Source organism: Carica papaya, chromosome 1 (genome assembly GCF_054855325.1).
Source record: "Carica papaya isolate Zhongbai chromosome 1, ASM5485532v1, whole genome shotgun sequence".
In the NCBI taxonomy this organism is placed as follows: domain Eukaryota; kingdom Viridiplantae; phylum Streptophyta; class Magnoliopsida; order Brassicales; family Caricaceae; genus Carica; species Carica papaya.
This window is the reverse complement of record NC_142309.1, coordinates 11,285,185-11,301,166: the sequence shown is the minus strand read 5'-3', so window position 1 is coordinate 11,301,166 and position 15,982 is coordinate 11,285,185. Positions and strand designations below refer to the sequence as shown.

At 38.9% G+C, this 15,982-nt stretch overlaps 2 protein-coding genes across 2 annotated transcripts; both read right to left on the bottom strand.

Annotated features, from left to right (window-relative positions):
* Positions 1–3,225: 3,225 nt before the first annotated feature.
* Positions 3,226–6,585, bottom strand: PFA-DSP5 (Phosphotyrosine protein phosphatases superfamily protein). The gene is made up of 5 exons (XM_088219428.1): positions 6,254–6,585; positions 5,640–5,733; positions 4,582–4,639; positions 4,451–4,494; positions 3,226–3,842 (listed from the first exon to the last, which is right to left on the bottom strand). The coding sequence occupies exons 1-5, from the start codon at positions 6,400–6,402 to the stop codon at positions 3,579–3,581; spliced, it is 609 nt and encodes a 202-aa protein (XP_088075554.1). The 5' UTR covers positions 6,403–6,585; the 3' UTR covers positions 3,226–3,578.
* A 2,017-nt stretch (positions 6,586–8,602) lies between these two features.
* Positions 8,603–15,666, bottom strand: LOC148269209 (uncharacterized). Its single transcript, XM_088219419.1, has 2 exons — positions 14,195–15,666; positions 8,603–8,680 (listed from the first exon to the last, which is right to left on the bottom strand). Exons 1-2 carry the CDS (start codon positions 15,441–15,443, stop codon positions 8,622–8,624), a joined length of 1,308 nt encoding a protein of 435 aa, XP_088075545.1. The 5' UTR covers positions 15,444–15,666; the 3' UTR covers positions 8,603–8,621.
* Positions 15,667–15,982: the final 316 nt, after the last annotated feature.

Below are 15,982 nucleotides of genomic sequence, written 5' to 3'. Positions count from 1 at the left end.
AATCATATTCACATAAACTAGTAATTTCATTAAAATACCCTTTACTAATTTCATAGCACTTACACTTACACTTACACTTTGTAACAATCATTTTATACTTATTATTGAACCACTTATCATTGCACATGCCAATATCACTTTCACTTTGCACTTTTTACTTATCACTTTTCATTTGCACTTTCATTTTCAATTACTTTTTCATTATTGTTTACAATTTCTACTTTATGCCTTTTCATCGCGTGAATGCTCTATTTACCATAATCATCAATTTTCCATAGAGATCGCTTCTACATGTGGATACTCGAAATATTTTCATAACAAATTATCAGTCGTCCTCACCCCTCAACCTAGGTGAGTGCCATAAACATCGATGGTCCTCACTACTAAACTTAGGTGAGCACCATAAACATCGGTTATCTCCATCCCTCAACCTATATGGGCACTATAAATATCGGTCCTCCTCACCCCTTAGCCTAAGTGAGCGCCTTAAATATTTATAGTATCTACAGTAGGGTTTTCCGCACATAATCATCATATTTACCTACCAACTCACATACATATGTATTGTTATATACATATATTTATCATTACTCACACCTAAATTTATGCGCTTACATAAATTATGATTTGAGACACTCATAGATATATGCAATACAATGCACATCACACATTCATGAATACAACTACATATATACATAATTACAACAAATGTACCCAAAACACACAACATATTTGCACCCGTAGCAATATACATATACAATTACAGAGAGTCATTCACATACAGTCTACATTTATATGCAGATTTTTCAGAAAATATATATGCTGAGACCTAATTTCAAAATAATGTATAAAATTCTAAATAATCATTTTAAAATTAATAAACTATTTTTACAAAAATGTAAAGTCCCCAAATAAAAATTGACTCAATTAATATGTGAAAGTTGATTAGAAAATGTATTGACTCTTACTGGGTTCGAGTCTATGGTCCTCTCTCATTCTGGCTTATGTTCGGATAATTTTCTCATTTTTAAAACAGAAATAAGCATGTTAAATGATGAATAATAATTAATTATTTTTTAATTTATTTTTATTTAATTTATTATTATTATTATTGTTATTATTATTATTATTATTATTATCTTTTTTTTTATGAACACAACATGAAGGGAGAACTAATTTTACCTTCGACACACAGTCCCCACTTATCGGAGTCACCACGTGACATCACATGTATCATCACACGCGTGTCACTGGAATCACTACGTGCTGCTACACGCACCATTGTTGGGATCGCCACATGCCGCCACACTTTGGCTAAAACTTGTCGCAGACAACAATGAGCTCAGATCTAGAATAAATCTACACCAAAATCATTGCATGTGCGGTTCCTTCTCTCCCCGAACAAGTTCAACGCTCTCGGGTTCTCATTATGTCAAACTGCCGCATCAATTTTCTTTTTCCATTGCACGTAAGTTTCCTCCTTCAATCGTTTGTGTATACATGTGTCCTCACACAGATCTGATAGGAAGAAGCGTCGCAGATCCAATGTCCCTCCATCGTGCTACGCTTCTTTATTCTCTTTCTTCCTTTTATTCTTCTTCCTTCTTCTTCTAACTCTCCCTCTCTCCTTCACTCCCCCATCCTTTTTGCTAGGGCTCTTTTCTTTTTTTTTCCTAGCTTGGGCCTAGGTTTTCTCTTCTCCCTTAGGCCTTGCTATTATATATTATCCATTAAATTTGAAATAGTGATAAGAAAGAACATTTGAAATAATTTATAATTCATCTAAAAAAATAATTTATAATTAGAACAAAATACCAAACCTATTAATGGTTGTCATAAGCTTAGAAGAGTGAAAAAATGAAGATTTGGGAAAAAAAAAAGTTAATTTAAGAATAGGGGCTTAAGATGTTCGGAAGTAACATAAAGAAGAATATAGTGAATAGAGAAAGAATAATACAAAGATTTTGAACGTAAGGAAAAGAGACAAGTAAAGATGTGTTTCAAATTTTAGAAAGAAAAATATAAGAAGAGAGAGGTTTTAAGGATTTAGGCTTCATTTGTTCAAAAAAAGAAAAATGAACGAAAGATAGTGAATAAAGAGACATGCTTTTAACATTTAGGGAAGAAAAAGGGGGAAATAGAGAGCAAAAGTGCGAGGTGAGATTACGAAAAAATTTGAACAGGCGTTTCTTAGGTCTCCGTGTAAAGGGGAAACATAGAGAAGAGGATAAATTTTTTTTTAAAAAATGTAGAGTATTATGGAGATTACAAATAGAAGGGTTACCAACTATTGGTTATTTCTTAGTCTCTATATCTGTTAATTTTGTACTTCAATCTAATTGTATTCATAAACTTAAAACTCAATGAACTTGTTGTAAAATTGAACCACGTGATTTTGCCTTGATTCATGAATATGCAAGTATATTTATATGCTTGGAAGAATGTCTTAATGAAGATTTTCTCTAAATACTTTGGTTGTTTTTAGTGTGACTATTTAAAAAGACTATTCAACTAGCTTAATCGTTATTTTGTTAGTTATTTATATATAAAAAAATATAAAATTAACTACTTTGAAATAAATGAGTGGAATAAATTATTGCAAATAAAAGTGTTCATTTGATGATGTTTAGGAGTCCAAAAATAAACTAAAATTTGTTGTTAGTTTGTTGTCCAAAAATTAAGTCTTCTCTTTTAACCTTATACGTGATGCTTTGGCAGTATGCACGAATAAATAACCCTTGTCCATTGTTTTAAAAGATATAGTTTTTTTGCATGATTAACAAATGAGAATATCATTTATGTGGGTGTTTAAAACTACCAAAGGTTGGTAAGTTTAAATATGACAAGAAAATGTATTAATTTTTTTAATGAAATTTATCCTTTTTAATCTAGGTTATACCATAGATATATGTACGATATTTTTCATTGACTTCATAGACATTCGAAAGATCAGTTGTTACTCGGGTCCTCTTAGATGAATAAATATTTTTTTTTTATCCTTTACATTTTTAAATCATGTCATTTGCTTTGTTTTAATTATTTGTTTAATAGATCGTTAAAAGTCAAAATTACCATAGAGGCTATTTAAATATAGTGAAGTATATACATATATATATATATTAAACTATTTAACATTTATGTTATATAAGAATATCTATGTATAGAGTTTTATTATTTAAAAAGAAGACTAACAGCAAAAGGTTAGTCATGCAACATTAATCAAGATTAACAGCAAAAGCTACTGTGGAGAGATTTTCTCAAACTTTTCTATACTCTCAATTTTCATTAATTTCGTTGTGAAAAAATTTAGATGTAATAACACCAAAAAAAGAAAAAACTGGGAGTAAAAGGGGCCCCGGATTTCTTGTAAGTGTAAAACCGAAGTGGAGAAGGAAAATTAACAAAGAGTTCAAAGGGAAAAAGAATTATGGAATTGATGGGTGTTTTAGCAGTGTTCAATCCCCAAAACTAAGAACCAACCAAGTTTGAAACAAAGAAGTGTGACCGGGAGCCCACCAGAAGAAAACAAAAAAAAAAAAAGAAAAAGACAGAAAAACCCTAACCTAAACTGCACTAAACTATATGGAGACTTTAGTAACTTGGGGCTTCTGAAGATTCTCTTCAGTGTAAAGTAATCTCCTTTTTCTTGAACCATATCCATGATACTGGTATATGATGCTGTAGAGGCACTGCTGCAAGCAAAGTATATCAAATGTCTCTATAAATCTTAAATCTGTCACCCGGGATTTCAACCCTGCAAACCGCTCATACTCTTCAAACACAGACGACAAGCACCAATTCTGAAATTTTCTCAAGCACCCAACAACACAACCAGTCCTGTGCTGCAAGTTGCAAAAGCATATTACCATATTAGTCTCCTAAATTTTAAAAGTTATAAAATTGCTTGTTACTTAAGATGTTAATGTTATCTACACCATAGTATTCATATGTGCTTGATACAGTATAGAACTTGAGTCGACCAGGTAATGTAAAATTGTTAATTTTTTTTTTGCCTAAAATCAGACTTGAATCTATCATACATATGAGTTAGGGCTTTCATATAACCAACAATAAGAAACAAGAATTTAGATTGCTCCTGCATCCCCCAAGGACTTCTACTTCAATATTTTCTTCAAACAGTCAACTTAGGTTCTCCTCCCTCTTGTTTTATAGTTGGTCAAACACAGTAACTTCATCAAGTCAAAGATCATGGACTACTAGAGGACTAATGTAAACCTATAGAACATGGACATTTAATGATAAAAAACTGAGATTAGAGTTTTGCCATACTTGAGGCATGAAAATTATTTTCACTAGGACGCTGATGCTTAATTTTTAGTTGAATGACAGAAGCAAACAAAAGACTGATTGATGGCATTACGAGCCTAGAACAAAATTTTGTATCATAGCAGACCAAAAAATTTAGCAGCAGTGTACAACTCAGGCTTACCTTTCCGCGTTTGCAATGGATCAGAACTGGATGATTTCTCACATCTAAAAACACCAAAGAGGAAAGAAAGATGAGATTTTAGCATAGGTGCAAAAGCTGAAAGAAGAAAAAGGATCTCTTCGTCTCAGTACCAATTAAGACCTTCAGAGCTCTCATGATAGCATCCCTGAGAGTAGGTAGGGAAGGCTCCTTCACAAGCAAATAGTTGCAGAATATAACATCAGAAAGATAGTCATTGGCTAACAAAAGACCCAATCTTCCATTATAAAGCACATAATTCATGTACGGCATCCAACATAACTAACTGAAAATAATCCTAAGAAGTAGAACAATATATTGATTAAACATTTGATATATCAAGTAATTTAGACACCATAGAAACAAGAGCGCAGAAATATGACCAAAACTCTTAACTTCTACAGCCACTTTTGCCTCCAACACCCGATGCTACTGAATTGCATATACTAAAGATCATAAGTTGGTTGCCATCTTAACCTACTTTCGTCTAAACAAAACCAATTAATATTTTATACAACAGTTCCATCCTCCCAAGAACTAGATTAAAAATATTTATGCTTCTGTCCGCTATAAATAAACAAATGAATAGCTGTAAATTATCTGGACAACTAATATCGACACTACAGGGTAACTAACCACCATGATTCTGATGAATAATATACCATAATATAGAAATTCATCTACATCCAAAAGCATTACGGCAATTTTAATATATGCACAATTTATTTAGCTGAAAGTGTGTAGAACATGGTATCATTGTCCAAAAGTTCCTGTTTTATACGATTAGAAAGTGGTCATGAATAGATAATGACACAAGGTGTGAAAGACCTGTTAAACCCATAGACCATATTTTCATCATGAACAGTTGAAAACTAGTCTACAGAATCTACAGCATATTCCTGGAAAGTGTTTCCAACCTTACTATCGCAATTACAACAGACAAGGAAAAACCAAAGCCAAGTTACTATCACTTTTTAGAAAGCAGCCGGACAAGATTAGTCAAGCTACTTTTGGAATTTACCGTAAAAAAAAAAAAAAGAAAAACATTTAAAAAGAAACATTCATGGAATCAAGCATATATATCTCACAAATCAAGAACAAAAAGCATGTTTGCAGATAGATATTGCATATTTTTCCATGGCTGAAAACAAATAAACGAGAAGGAACATACTGTTTTCCCTTCAATTCCAAACTGAAATAGACGGATATTTTGAGACTCAAGAAACTTGAGATTCTCATCTGGATACGATTCCGTACACAAATATCTGAAATAAATTCAAACAAGAACACGTCATCCATCGTATGGTAAAAAACGTTTGCAAAAATCAAGAAACTCTTGGCAAAATTTTCCCAGTCAACAAACAAGCCGGGAGGGGAAAATTTTCAATTAGATTGTCAAACTAAAGATTAAATACACAATAAAGAACATAGAAATCAAAACTCCACGCGTAATTAAAATCGCAGTGTCAAAAGAAATACATCATGAATCAGGATTATCAGAAAAAAAGAAGGTTCTTATCCCGCAATTCTCTTTGCAAGAAACCAAAAAGGCAATAAAAGCAACAGCGTTTCTTTCTTCTTTCTTCTTTATTCTTTCTTCTTTCTTAGGGAGAGCTAAATAGCAGCATTTTGAAGAAATTGATAAAAGAAGTTCAAAAAAAGGAAAAATCGTCTCGACTTGATTAGTAAAGGTAATCTTCTACGAAGTATAAAAGCTAAAGCCACAAAAATTCAATCAAAGAAGTAAAAAAAGAAGATAACTAGAATCAAGAAAAATAAGATTACACTATGGATCGAAGATTGAGTGATCGAATGAATCCAAAATTGGAAGGCTGAGGGAAACTCGACCGATAAATGCCATCATCAACCATTGAGAAATTAGGCGGAGGAACCAAAACCTCATCTCCATCAACTGTTTCAAGTATTAAACCCATAGGTCGGAAGACTAGTGTATTGTTTCAGAGGCGAAATTGAAAGAGAAGAGGAATAAAGAAGAAGAATGCCGGGAGGGAAGGAGGGAGGGAGGGAGGGAGGAAGAGAGGACCAAAACGCTGTCGTGTTAGTATTTAGTTTTACAAAGGGAAGGGCTACGTTATTGTTTTCATTAAGTATATAAAAGCGGGGGGGGGGGTAAGTGGGCTTTGAGAAGGAATCGAATTGGAAATAATAACCGACTAAGATTCGGGAAACTGGAAGGTATTTATGAAACTCAGGTACGAAGTTAGCACGTGGGGAATGGGATCCGTTGATTTTCCCACGTGTGGGGAACTTTCCTTTTTATTGTATTTAAATTTCTTTTTTAATTAAAATATTGATTTTTGTTTTTGACGGTTAGTTAAAGATTAAGATGAGAAGGATCCAAAACCGCCCGCCAGCCAGTTTCCTGTCAAAGCAGGTTTGCCAGTTGTTGGATATATTAAAAAAGTCAGGGACCCACGTGATAATTAAAAAGTAAAAGTAAATAATAATAACAATAATAATAATAATGATATTACGTAATTTTAATTTCAATTTTTTTTTTTTTTTCACTTCTGATAGACATTAACTATGTAATAAATGCATATATTATAAAAATAAAAGAGTAATTTCCTTAAAATTAATAATAAATATTCATAGTAGAATTTTAACAATTAAACTTCTACGCGCTTTTAATTAAATTTTATCACTATAATATATTTTTTTAAAATTAATATGTAAAAAAATATCGAGAATTATTATAGATTAATATTTTAATTTTAAAATATTTTTAAAAAATAAAATTATGCAATAATATAACTTTTTAAATATAGTTTTTTTTATAATTATTTTGATTAAAAATTAAAAATTTTATTTTCATATCATATGATTAAATTCGTATGAACTAAATTTTTGTAATTTTAATTTTTATCTTTTTTTATTACATTCATATAAATTTAATAATAGTTTTAAATTATTGCGGTGGTATTTTTTTTTTTTTTTACATTTTTGAAAGAAAATAATATAACAAAAATAAAGTGAATATTATTGAAGATATAATAGATAGATTAAAAAATTAACAAATGATCAAACTAATGATACCTATTGAGAAATAAAAGTTATTAAAATGAATAAAGCAATTATCTTATGTATACTATTCAAGTCAATATAAGACATACATGAAAAAAAAAAAAATTGATAGAAATAGAGAGCAAAATAAATATATTTAAGTTTAGAGACCCTTTTTTTTTGTCTATATTTATATATTTACTATCAACTAATTTATAATGACCACTTCATAATAAATATTTGTACCTTGTAGAATTAATAAATATTTTTAATGGTTTAGGGTGTAAATCTCTATAATGATTGATGTGGTGAATTTAAACTTTTATATAGATAATAAAGTTTATAAATTTTGACGAATTTAGATGTAGAAAACGCGTCTCATTTACATTTATAATCATTAATACAATAAATTATATGAATAAGTTTACAATTTATTTGAACATATTATTTTAAAATATCGATAAAATTATAGACAATTAAATTATTTATATTTTTCTATATTTGAAGAAAGATATTTTAAAAAAAAATAAACAAGTGTAATTTTTCTAAAATAAATGTAATATTTATGTAATAAAATTATTTATATAAAAATCGTAACCCCGATTAGGGATTTCGAGCTTTTAACTTAATAATAATAAAAATAATGCCGAAATTTTTATAGAGCATGAGAATTAAGGTTCAAATGTTATATTCCTTACATGTTTACTTAAAATGCTCAAATATGAGCTAAAGAAATGTTCAGAACTTAAAACAAAAAAATTATTATAAAGTAATTATTAACCTCGATTCGGATTTGATGAGCGAAAAGAGATAGTGTTTAACTAGTCTATTTGTAAAGGCCCAAAACATTTATATTAAAAAATAATATTAACATTTATAAGTTTACAGAAGCAGTTTACTAATTTTAAGTGTTACATTTCTTGTACGGTTTAATTAAAATTGTAACGGCCCCGGAAAATATTAAAAAAGAAATGAGTATTTAAATATATCGAATGCGGAAGCGAGATCAAAATTTCAGTTAACATCCCTTACACGAAAAAAACCCAAAAAACGTACTTAAAATATAAAAGGTTAAACTAACTAAGAAAGAAAAACTCGAAAATAAACTATGCGTATGACTACAGAGTCTCTAGGCATCCCCTTCGTCGTCCTCCTGCGGAACGGGCTCGGGAACCATGTCTTCCTGATCTGAAATGGTTAATTAAGGAGTGAGCTACACTAGCCCAGTAAGAACATCACGATATCTCAACGTCACGGAGATAAAGGTGGGTAGAAAACCACAAAAAGACCAATGGAGCATAATTTACAATAAACTCGTTTATTAACATGAAAACCTTTACCATCCACTTACCTCGGTGGAATTTATGAAAACAATATAAGAAAAATAATAACATTATCACAATCATGGAATAATATAAGCTGTAAAACATAGCACTTATCACGCCTTTTGTAATTCAATCATTATACAACATATCCTTTTCTCATTTACCAGCCTACTAGTATCCGTGGGGGTCCATAGGGGTTCCGCTACCCGTTAACCTTTAACATTCATAATCAGTTTCCAGGACCGTCCCCATACCCCGTCCGGTATGGGCGCCAAAACCATAAACCTCAATACCCCGTCCGGTATGAGGGTGAAACGGGCCGTCCCCATACCCCGTCCGGTATGGGCGCCAAAACCATAAACCTCAATACCCCGTCCGGTATGAGGGTGAAACGGGCCGTCCCCATACCCCGTCCGGTATGGGCGCCAAAACCATAAGATCTCCATACCCCGTCCGGCATGTGAGACCACAATCCCGGTAGGGTTCCCTACGGACCCGGTCCGTCCACCATCTCCCAGGATATCTAGTCAGGCTGACCCCCATAATACAATTATCAGTTTACACAATCTTTCATTTTTCCTTTTCCTCAATCAGCATCATCAATTCACATTTAAACAAGCAAATCGTAATTCATACCAAACAGACAACATACAGTATCAGTTTTTCAGTCATTCAACCCATAATTAATAAAAACGTAGTACATGCACACAAATCTGTAAAATGAACACATCAAACCTCATTTTGCATTTAAAGCTGTAAACAGGCCAAATAACAGTAAACCACCAATCACACTAGACTCGGGCTCCATTAGCTACCTTAAGCAATTTCACACATGCATTAATTCAAGAAATACCGTTTTATCATTTTGAACTTTAATACCGTGATAGGAAATAAGGTGAGGGGTCCTTACCTGTTTTCGGGATTCGAATACGATTCACAGTGCGCCTACAGGCTGTTCCTAATTTTTCCTGAATTTTTCCCGGGGAACTGAAACACGCTCACAGTACCTGCACGGGTTCCAAAAAAAATCCAAATTAGGCCCAGGGCCTCTTTCGGCCCAAATCGCAACTCCGGCACGGCGGCTCCGCCGTGCTCCGGCGACGGCGCCGCCGCTGGCGGCGGCGAGTCGCCTCGGGTTGACTGTTTTCGGCCGTTTTTGGCCGAATTCGGCCACACTCGCATTGGTCCTTGTCAGAAAACAACCCTAGGGCCCTCGGGGGGCCAAAAAATCACGGAAAAACGGAGCTTACCGGCGGCGGCGCTCTCGGGTACGGCGACTCTCCGGCGAAGTTCGTGTTTTGGTGATTTGGCTTCGGTCAACCTGTAGAGAAAAGAATGGTGATCACGGTGATATAAAAATTGCATCGAACGGAGGCCGGGAAGGGCCTCGTCGGAGGCAAAAACCGAGAGGGGGCGCGGCGGTGCCGCTGGGCTTCGGCCGCGTATTCCGGCCGTTTGGCCGGGATTTCAGCTTCGATTTGGCCATAGGAGGAATCAGTGGGGAAAAACGAGTCGGGGGTATGAAATTTACCTCGATCGGCGGTCGGAAATTTCCCCGGTGCGGCGGCGAGTGGCGGCGGGTGGCGGCGGTCGGCCTCTGGTTCGTCTTCTCCGGCGAGCGGCTGGCGGCTAGGGTTTGTGGTCTGGTGTGGAGGTTCTATTTATAACCCCTTGCCTTTTGATCACAGCCGTTCATTTTGTTTTAATCTGGGCCGTTCGTTTTTGATTGAATCTGGGCCGTCCGTGCGATTGAATCTGGGCCGTCCGATCGCGTGATTGATCTGGGCCGTCGGATCGCACCCACGCGGATCGCCAACGTGGCTCCTTTTGGAGTGACGCGGTCTTGCCACGTGGCAGGCCCTGGTTGGCCGGGACTGCTGACCGGGCCTGCTGACGTGGCTGCTGACGTGGCCGCCCTTTTTTTTTTTTTTTTTTTTTTTTTCTCCTCCTTTCCGGGTGCTACAACTCTCCCCCCCATAAAGAAATTTGGTCCCCAAATTTGCCTCATTACTCTTGATCAAACAGATGAGGATATTGGGCCCTAAATTCTGATTCCAGCTCCCAAGTCGCCTCCCTAGGCGTGTGGTTCTGCCACAAGACTTTTACAAATGATATTTCCCGGTTACGGAGTATTCTGCTTTCTCGGTCCGTGATACTGACCGGTACTTCTTCATAAGAGAAGTCCTCTCGGAGTGAGAGCGGTTCATGAGCCACGACATGAGAAGGGTCCGGATTGTACTTGCGCAGCATAGATACATGAAACACATTGTGAACCCGGGAGAGCTCAGGGGGCAGTGCAAGTCTGTAGGCAGTGGTACCAATCTTGTCTAAGATTTCAAAGGGTCCAATGTATCTGGGGTTTAATTTTCCCCTTCTGCCGAACCTACTAATTCCCTTGAAGGGGGTGACTTTAAGAAACACCCGGTCACCTCTCTCAAAGGCCAGGTCCCTCCTTCGGGTATCAGCATAGCTCTTTTGCCTACTCTGAGCTGTCTGGATGTTCTTCTTGATCTTAACTATCTTAGACGTGGTTTCTTCCACTAAATCCGGGCCAAACAATCTTCTATCGCCCACTTCCTCCCAACAAATCGGTGACCTGCACGGACGCCCGTAAAGCGCCTCGTATGGGGCCATGCCGATGCTTGCTTGTTAACTGTTGTTGTAGGCAAACTCTATCAGGGGTAGATGGTCGTCCCAATGGCCTCCGGAGTCAAGGACACAAGCTCGGAGCATATCCTCCAGCGTACGGATTGTCCTCTCTGATTGTCCATCGGTTTGGGGGTGGAAGGCAGTACTGAGGGACAGCTTTGTTCCCATAGCTTGCTGGAAACTATTCCAAAACCGAGAAGTGAATCTGGGATCCCTGTCGGATACCACTGTTACTGGGACCCCATGCAGTCTAACTATTTCCCGGACATACATTCTTGCCAACTTGTCCAACGAATCAGTCATTCTGATGGCCAGGAAGTGGGAAGACTTAGTGAGTCGGTCAACAATTACCCATATGGCATCGTGTCCCGATCGTGCCTTGGGTAGTCCCGATACGAAGTCCATGGTGATGTGTTCCCACTTCCATTCTGGAATCGGTAAAGGCTGAAGCAACCCCCCTGGGCGTTGATGTTCTGCTTTGACCTGCTGACATACCAAGCACTTAGATACAAAGTCGGCTATATCTCTCTTCATCCCATTCCACCAGAATCGGGGTCGCATAGTTTGGTACATTTTTGTACTTCCTGGATGCATGGCGAACCTTGAATTATGGGACTCTGTCATGATGTCTCTTTTTAATTCATTGTCGTCTGGGACACACATTCTGTCCTTGAAACGAATCAATCCGTCGGCAGAGATCTGAAATTCTGAGTTCACTCCCTGTTCTGCATCCTTCTTGCGGTTTACTAGGGCGGAGTCGATTGACTGGGCTTCCTTTATTCTTTGGATTAGCTCGGGTTGGACTGCTAGGTGGCTCAAACATGTGGCCCTCTTCAGATCTTGCAGTCGAACCTGCTGCGTAGCCCCAATGGACCTGCATTCCGAAACCATCAGATGGGCTAGGGTGCCTGCACTCTTCCTACTGAGGGCATCGGCTACTACGTTGCCCTTACCTGGATGGTATAGGATGTCACAATCATAGTCCTTGAGGAGTTCCATCCACCTTTTCTAAGGCATGTTGAGATCCTTCTGAGTGAAGATGTGCTTCAAGCTCTTATGATCGGTGTAGATCTGAAAGGTCTCTCCATACAAATAATGGCGCCAGATTTTCAAGGCGTGTATGATTGCGGCAAGCTCCAAATCATGGGTAGGATAGTTCTTCTCATAATTCTTTAGCTGTCTAGACCCATATGCTATAACCTTTCCATGCTGCATCAGGACACAACCCAGGCCCAGATAGGAGGCATCACTATAAACTGTATACCCTCCTGATCCACTCGGTAGAGCCAGCACGGGTGCAGTAGTCAGTCGCTTCTTCAATTCTGAAAAACTCCTTTCGCAGTTCTCATTCCAATCAAACTTTGCATTCTTCTTTGTGAGTCGGGTTAGAGGGGCCGCTAGACTGGAGAACCCTTCGACAAACCGGCGGTAATAACCCGCCATCCCTAGGAAACTGCAAATTTCCTTAACTGTTGTCAGCCTTTTCCAACTAAGTACCGCTTCAACCTTTTCGGGGTTCACCGACACCCCTTCCTTCGATATAACATGTCCTAGGAAGGCGGTTTGCTCGAGCCAAAATCCACACTTGCTCAACTTTGCATACAACTTCTTTTCCCTGAGTACCTGGAGGACTTGGGCAAGATGATGAGCATGTTCTTCTCTACTTTTTGAGTAGACTAAGATATCATCGATGAACACGATGACAAATTTATCCAAGAACTCTCTGAAGATTCTGTTCATTAGATCCATAAAGATGGTCGGGGCGTTGGTTAGCCCAAACGGCATAACCAGGAACTCATAGTGTCCGTACCTGGTTCGGAATGCCGTCTTGGGGATGTCTTCTGCTCTCACTTTTACCTGATGGTAACCTGATCGTAGATCTATTTTAGAAAAGACCTGTGCACCCTGCAACTGATCGAAAAGGTCATCAATCCGGGGGAGAGGGTACTTGTTTTTAATTGTTACCTTGTTTATCCTTCTATAATCAATACACAGTCTCAACGTTCCATCTCCTTTCTTTGCAAAAGTAACCCCGGCACCCCATGGGGAAATGCTGTGTCTAATGAAGCCACTGTTTTGTAGCTCAGTGATTTGTTTCCTTAGCTCTTCCATCTCGATGCGGCTCATTCGGTAAGGAGCTACCGAGATGGGTTGGGTTCCTGGCTGTAAGTCTATGGTGAACTCGACCTCTCTGTCCTCTGGTAGACCGAGCAGTTCATCCGGAAATACGTCTGGAAAGTCTCGGACTACTGGAATCTCTTGGATACAAACTTCCTTCTTGGGTTTACCTAGTTAGGGAAAATACAATATCAACGCACTGGGAATTAAGAAGAAAAGAATTTGTCATTAGGGAGAATTAGTACCGAATAATTTTATTAACTTGTAAATGGCTCCTCGTTGGGAGGATTAAATACAATCTTTTTATTAAAGCAGTCTATGGTGGCGTGATACGCCGCCAGCCAATCCATTCCTAGGATTACATCAAAATCCCCTGTGTCTAACCCTATCAGGTCTACCCTCAATTTCCTATCTGCTATCTCCACGGCACATGCCCTGTAGACAACCTCTCCTAGTAATGTCTCCCCCCCAGCGGTGGATACAAACAATAATGAATCAAGTCTATCAGGTGGTACACAAATTTTGGAAGCAAGAACATGTGAAAAAAAAGAATGTGATGCACCAGTATCAAACAAAATATGAGCAATGTGGCCAGAGATAGTATACATACCATGTACCACGTCCGGGTCTGCATCGGCATCCTTCTGGGTAAGGTTGTAAACTCTGCCCTGGATTGGAGGCCTCCCTTGATTCTGGTTCCTAGGACACTCCCTCGCATAGTGCTGGGTACTGCCGCATATGCGACAGGTGTTGTTGAGGCGGTAGCAGGGTCGGTCCCCATGATCCCTGCCGCAGTACTGGCAGATCTTCCCACGAGCTGCCCCCATAGCCTGAGGAGGGCCCTGAGCGGCAGGCCTGGGTCTCTTGCTGGGTTGGACCGGCATGGTAGGCGCTGGCCTGCGGAGCGGGGCTGAAGGTCGGGAACTTCCCGCTAGCTGAGGGCGGGTGTCGAAGCTCCTTTCTATGATCTGCGCCTTTGCCAGGACTGCCGAATATGTCTCGAGCTCCATCACCAACAAGTGCTGTCTGATCGCCGGGCGGAGACCCCACTGGAATTTCCTGGCCTTTCGGCCCTCATCCAACAATGTCTCCGGGGCATGTCGGCCCAGCTCCAGGAACTTGCGGGCATACTCCGACACTGTCATATTACCCTGGACCAACTGAGCAAATTCAATTTCCTTTAAATGTTGGATGTGCTTAGGGAGATACTCCGCATGGAAAGCCGCTAGGAACTGCTCCCAAGTAACTGGTACAGGCAGAGTGGCCCGCTTGAGCTCCCACCAGCGTACTGCTTCCCCTACCAGCATGTAGGAGGCAATGGCAGCCCTCTGCTCAGGAATTACTCCTAAGGTCTCAAAGGCTCGCTCAGTCTCCGCCAGCCAGTATTGGGCCTCTTCAAAAGAGGATTCCCCCGAAAAAGTAGAAGGGTTCAGTCTCCTGTACCTCTCTATGAAGCCAGGGTCGATCAAGGAGGGAGCGGGGTCCCGAGGTAAAGGAACTGGGGCCGGCTGAGGGTGAACTGGGGGACCCTGTGGTGGCGCCTGCTGATGGGGTGGGGGCACTGGAATGTGCTGTGGCGGTACCTGTTGGTACCGTGGCTGTGGTACCGGGTCGTACCGCGGCTGTGGTGCCGGGTGGTACTGTGGAGGAACAGGCTCCTGCCGGGGTGGCTCGGGATCAGCCTGCTGTAACGGGGGCTCAACCTGCGCTAGCGGAGGAGGTCCGGGTAACTCCCTTCTCTCCTCTTGCCTTCGCTGAGCAGCTACGAGAGCTTCCACCATCTCATATAATCTGTCCAAATCCTCCCGAAGCGAATTATCTTGGGCCGCTCGGTTTAGTGGGGGCCTTCCTCTCCTCATTTCTGTGTACCTGCATTTACAAGGAATGGTTGAGTAACGACCAATCGGTGAGTATTTCTTTAAAGGACTATAGTGTAAGGGATGGGTCCGAGGAAACGCGGCTCTGATACCAACTGTAACGGCCCCGGAAAATATTAAAAAAGAAATGAGTATTTAAATATATCGAATGCGGAAGCGAGATCAAAATTTCAGTTAACATCCCTTACACGAAAAAAACCCAAAAAACGTACTTAAAATATAAAAGGTTAAACTAACTAAGAAAGAAAAACTCGAAAATAAACTATGCGTATGACTACAGAGTCTCTAGGCATCCCCTTCGTCGTCCTCCTGCGGAACGGGCTCGGGAACCATGTCTTCCTGATCTGAAATGGTTAATTAAGGAGTGAGCTACACTAGCCCAGTAAGAACATCACGATATCTCACCGTCACGGAGATAAAGGTGGGTAGAAAACCACAAAAAGACCAATGGAGCATAATTTACAATAAACTCGTTTATTAACATGAAAACCTTTACCATCCACTTACCTCGGTGGAATTTA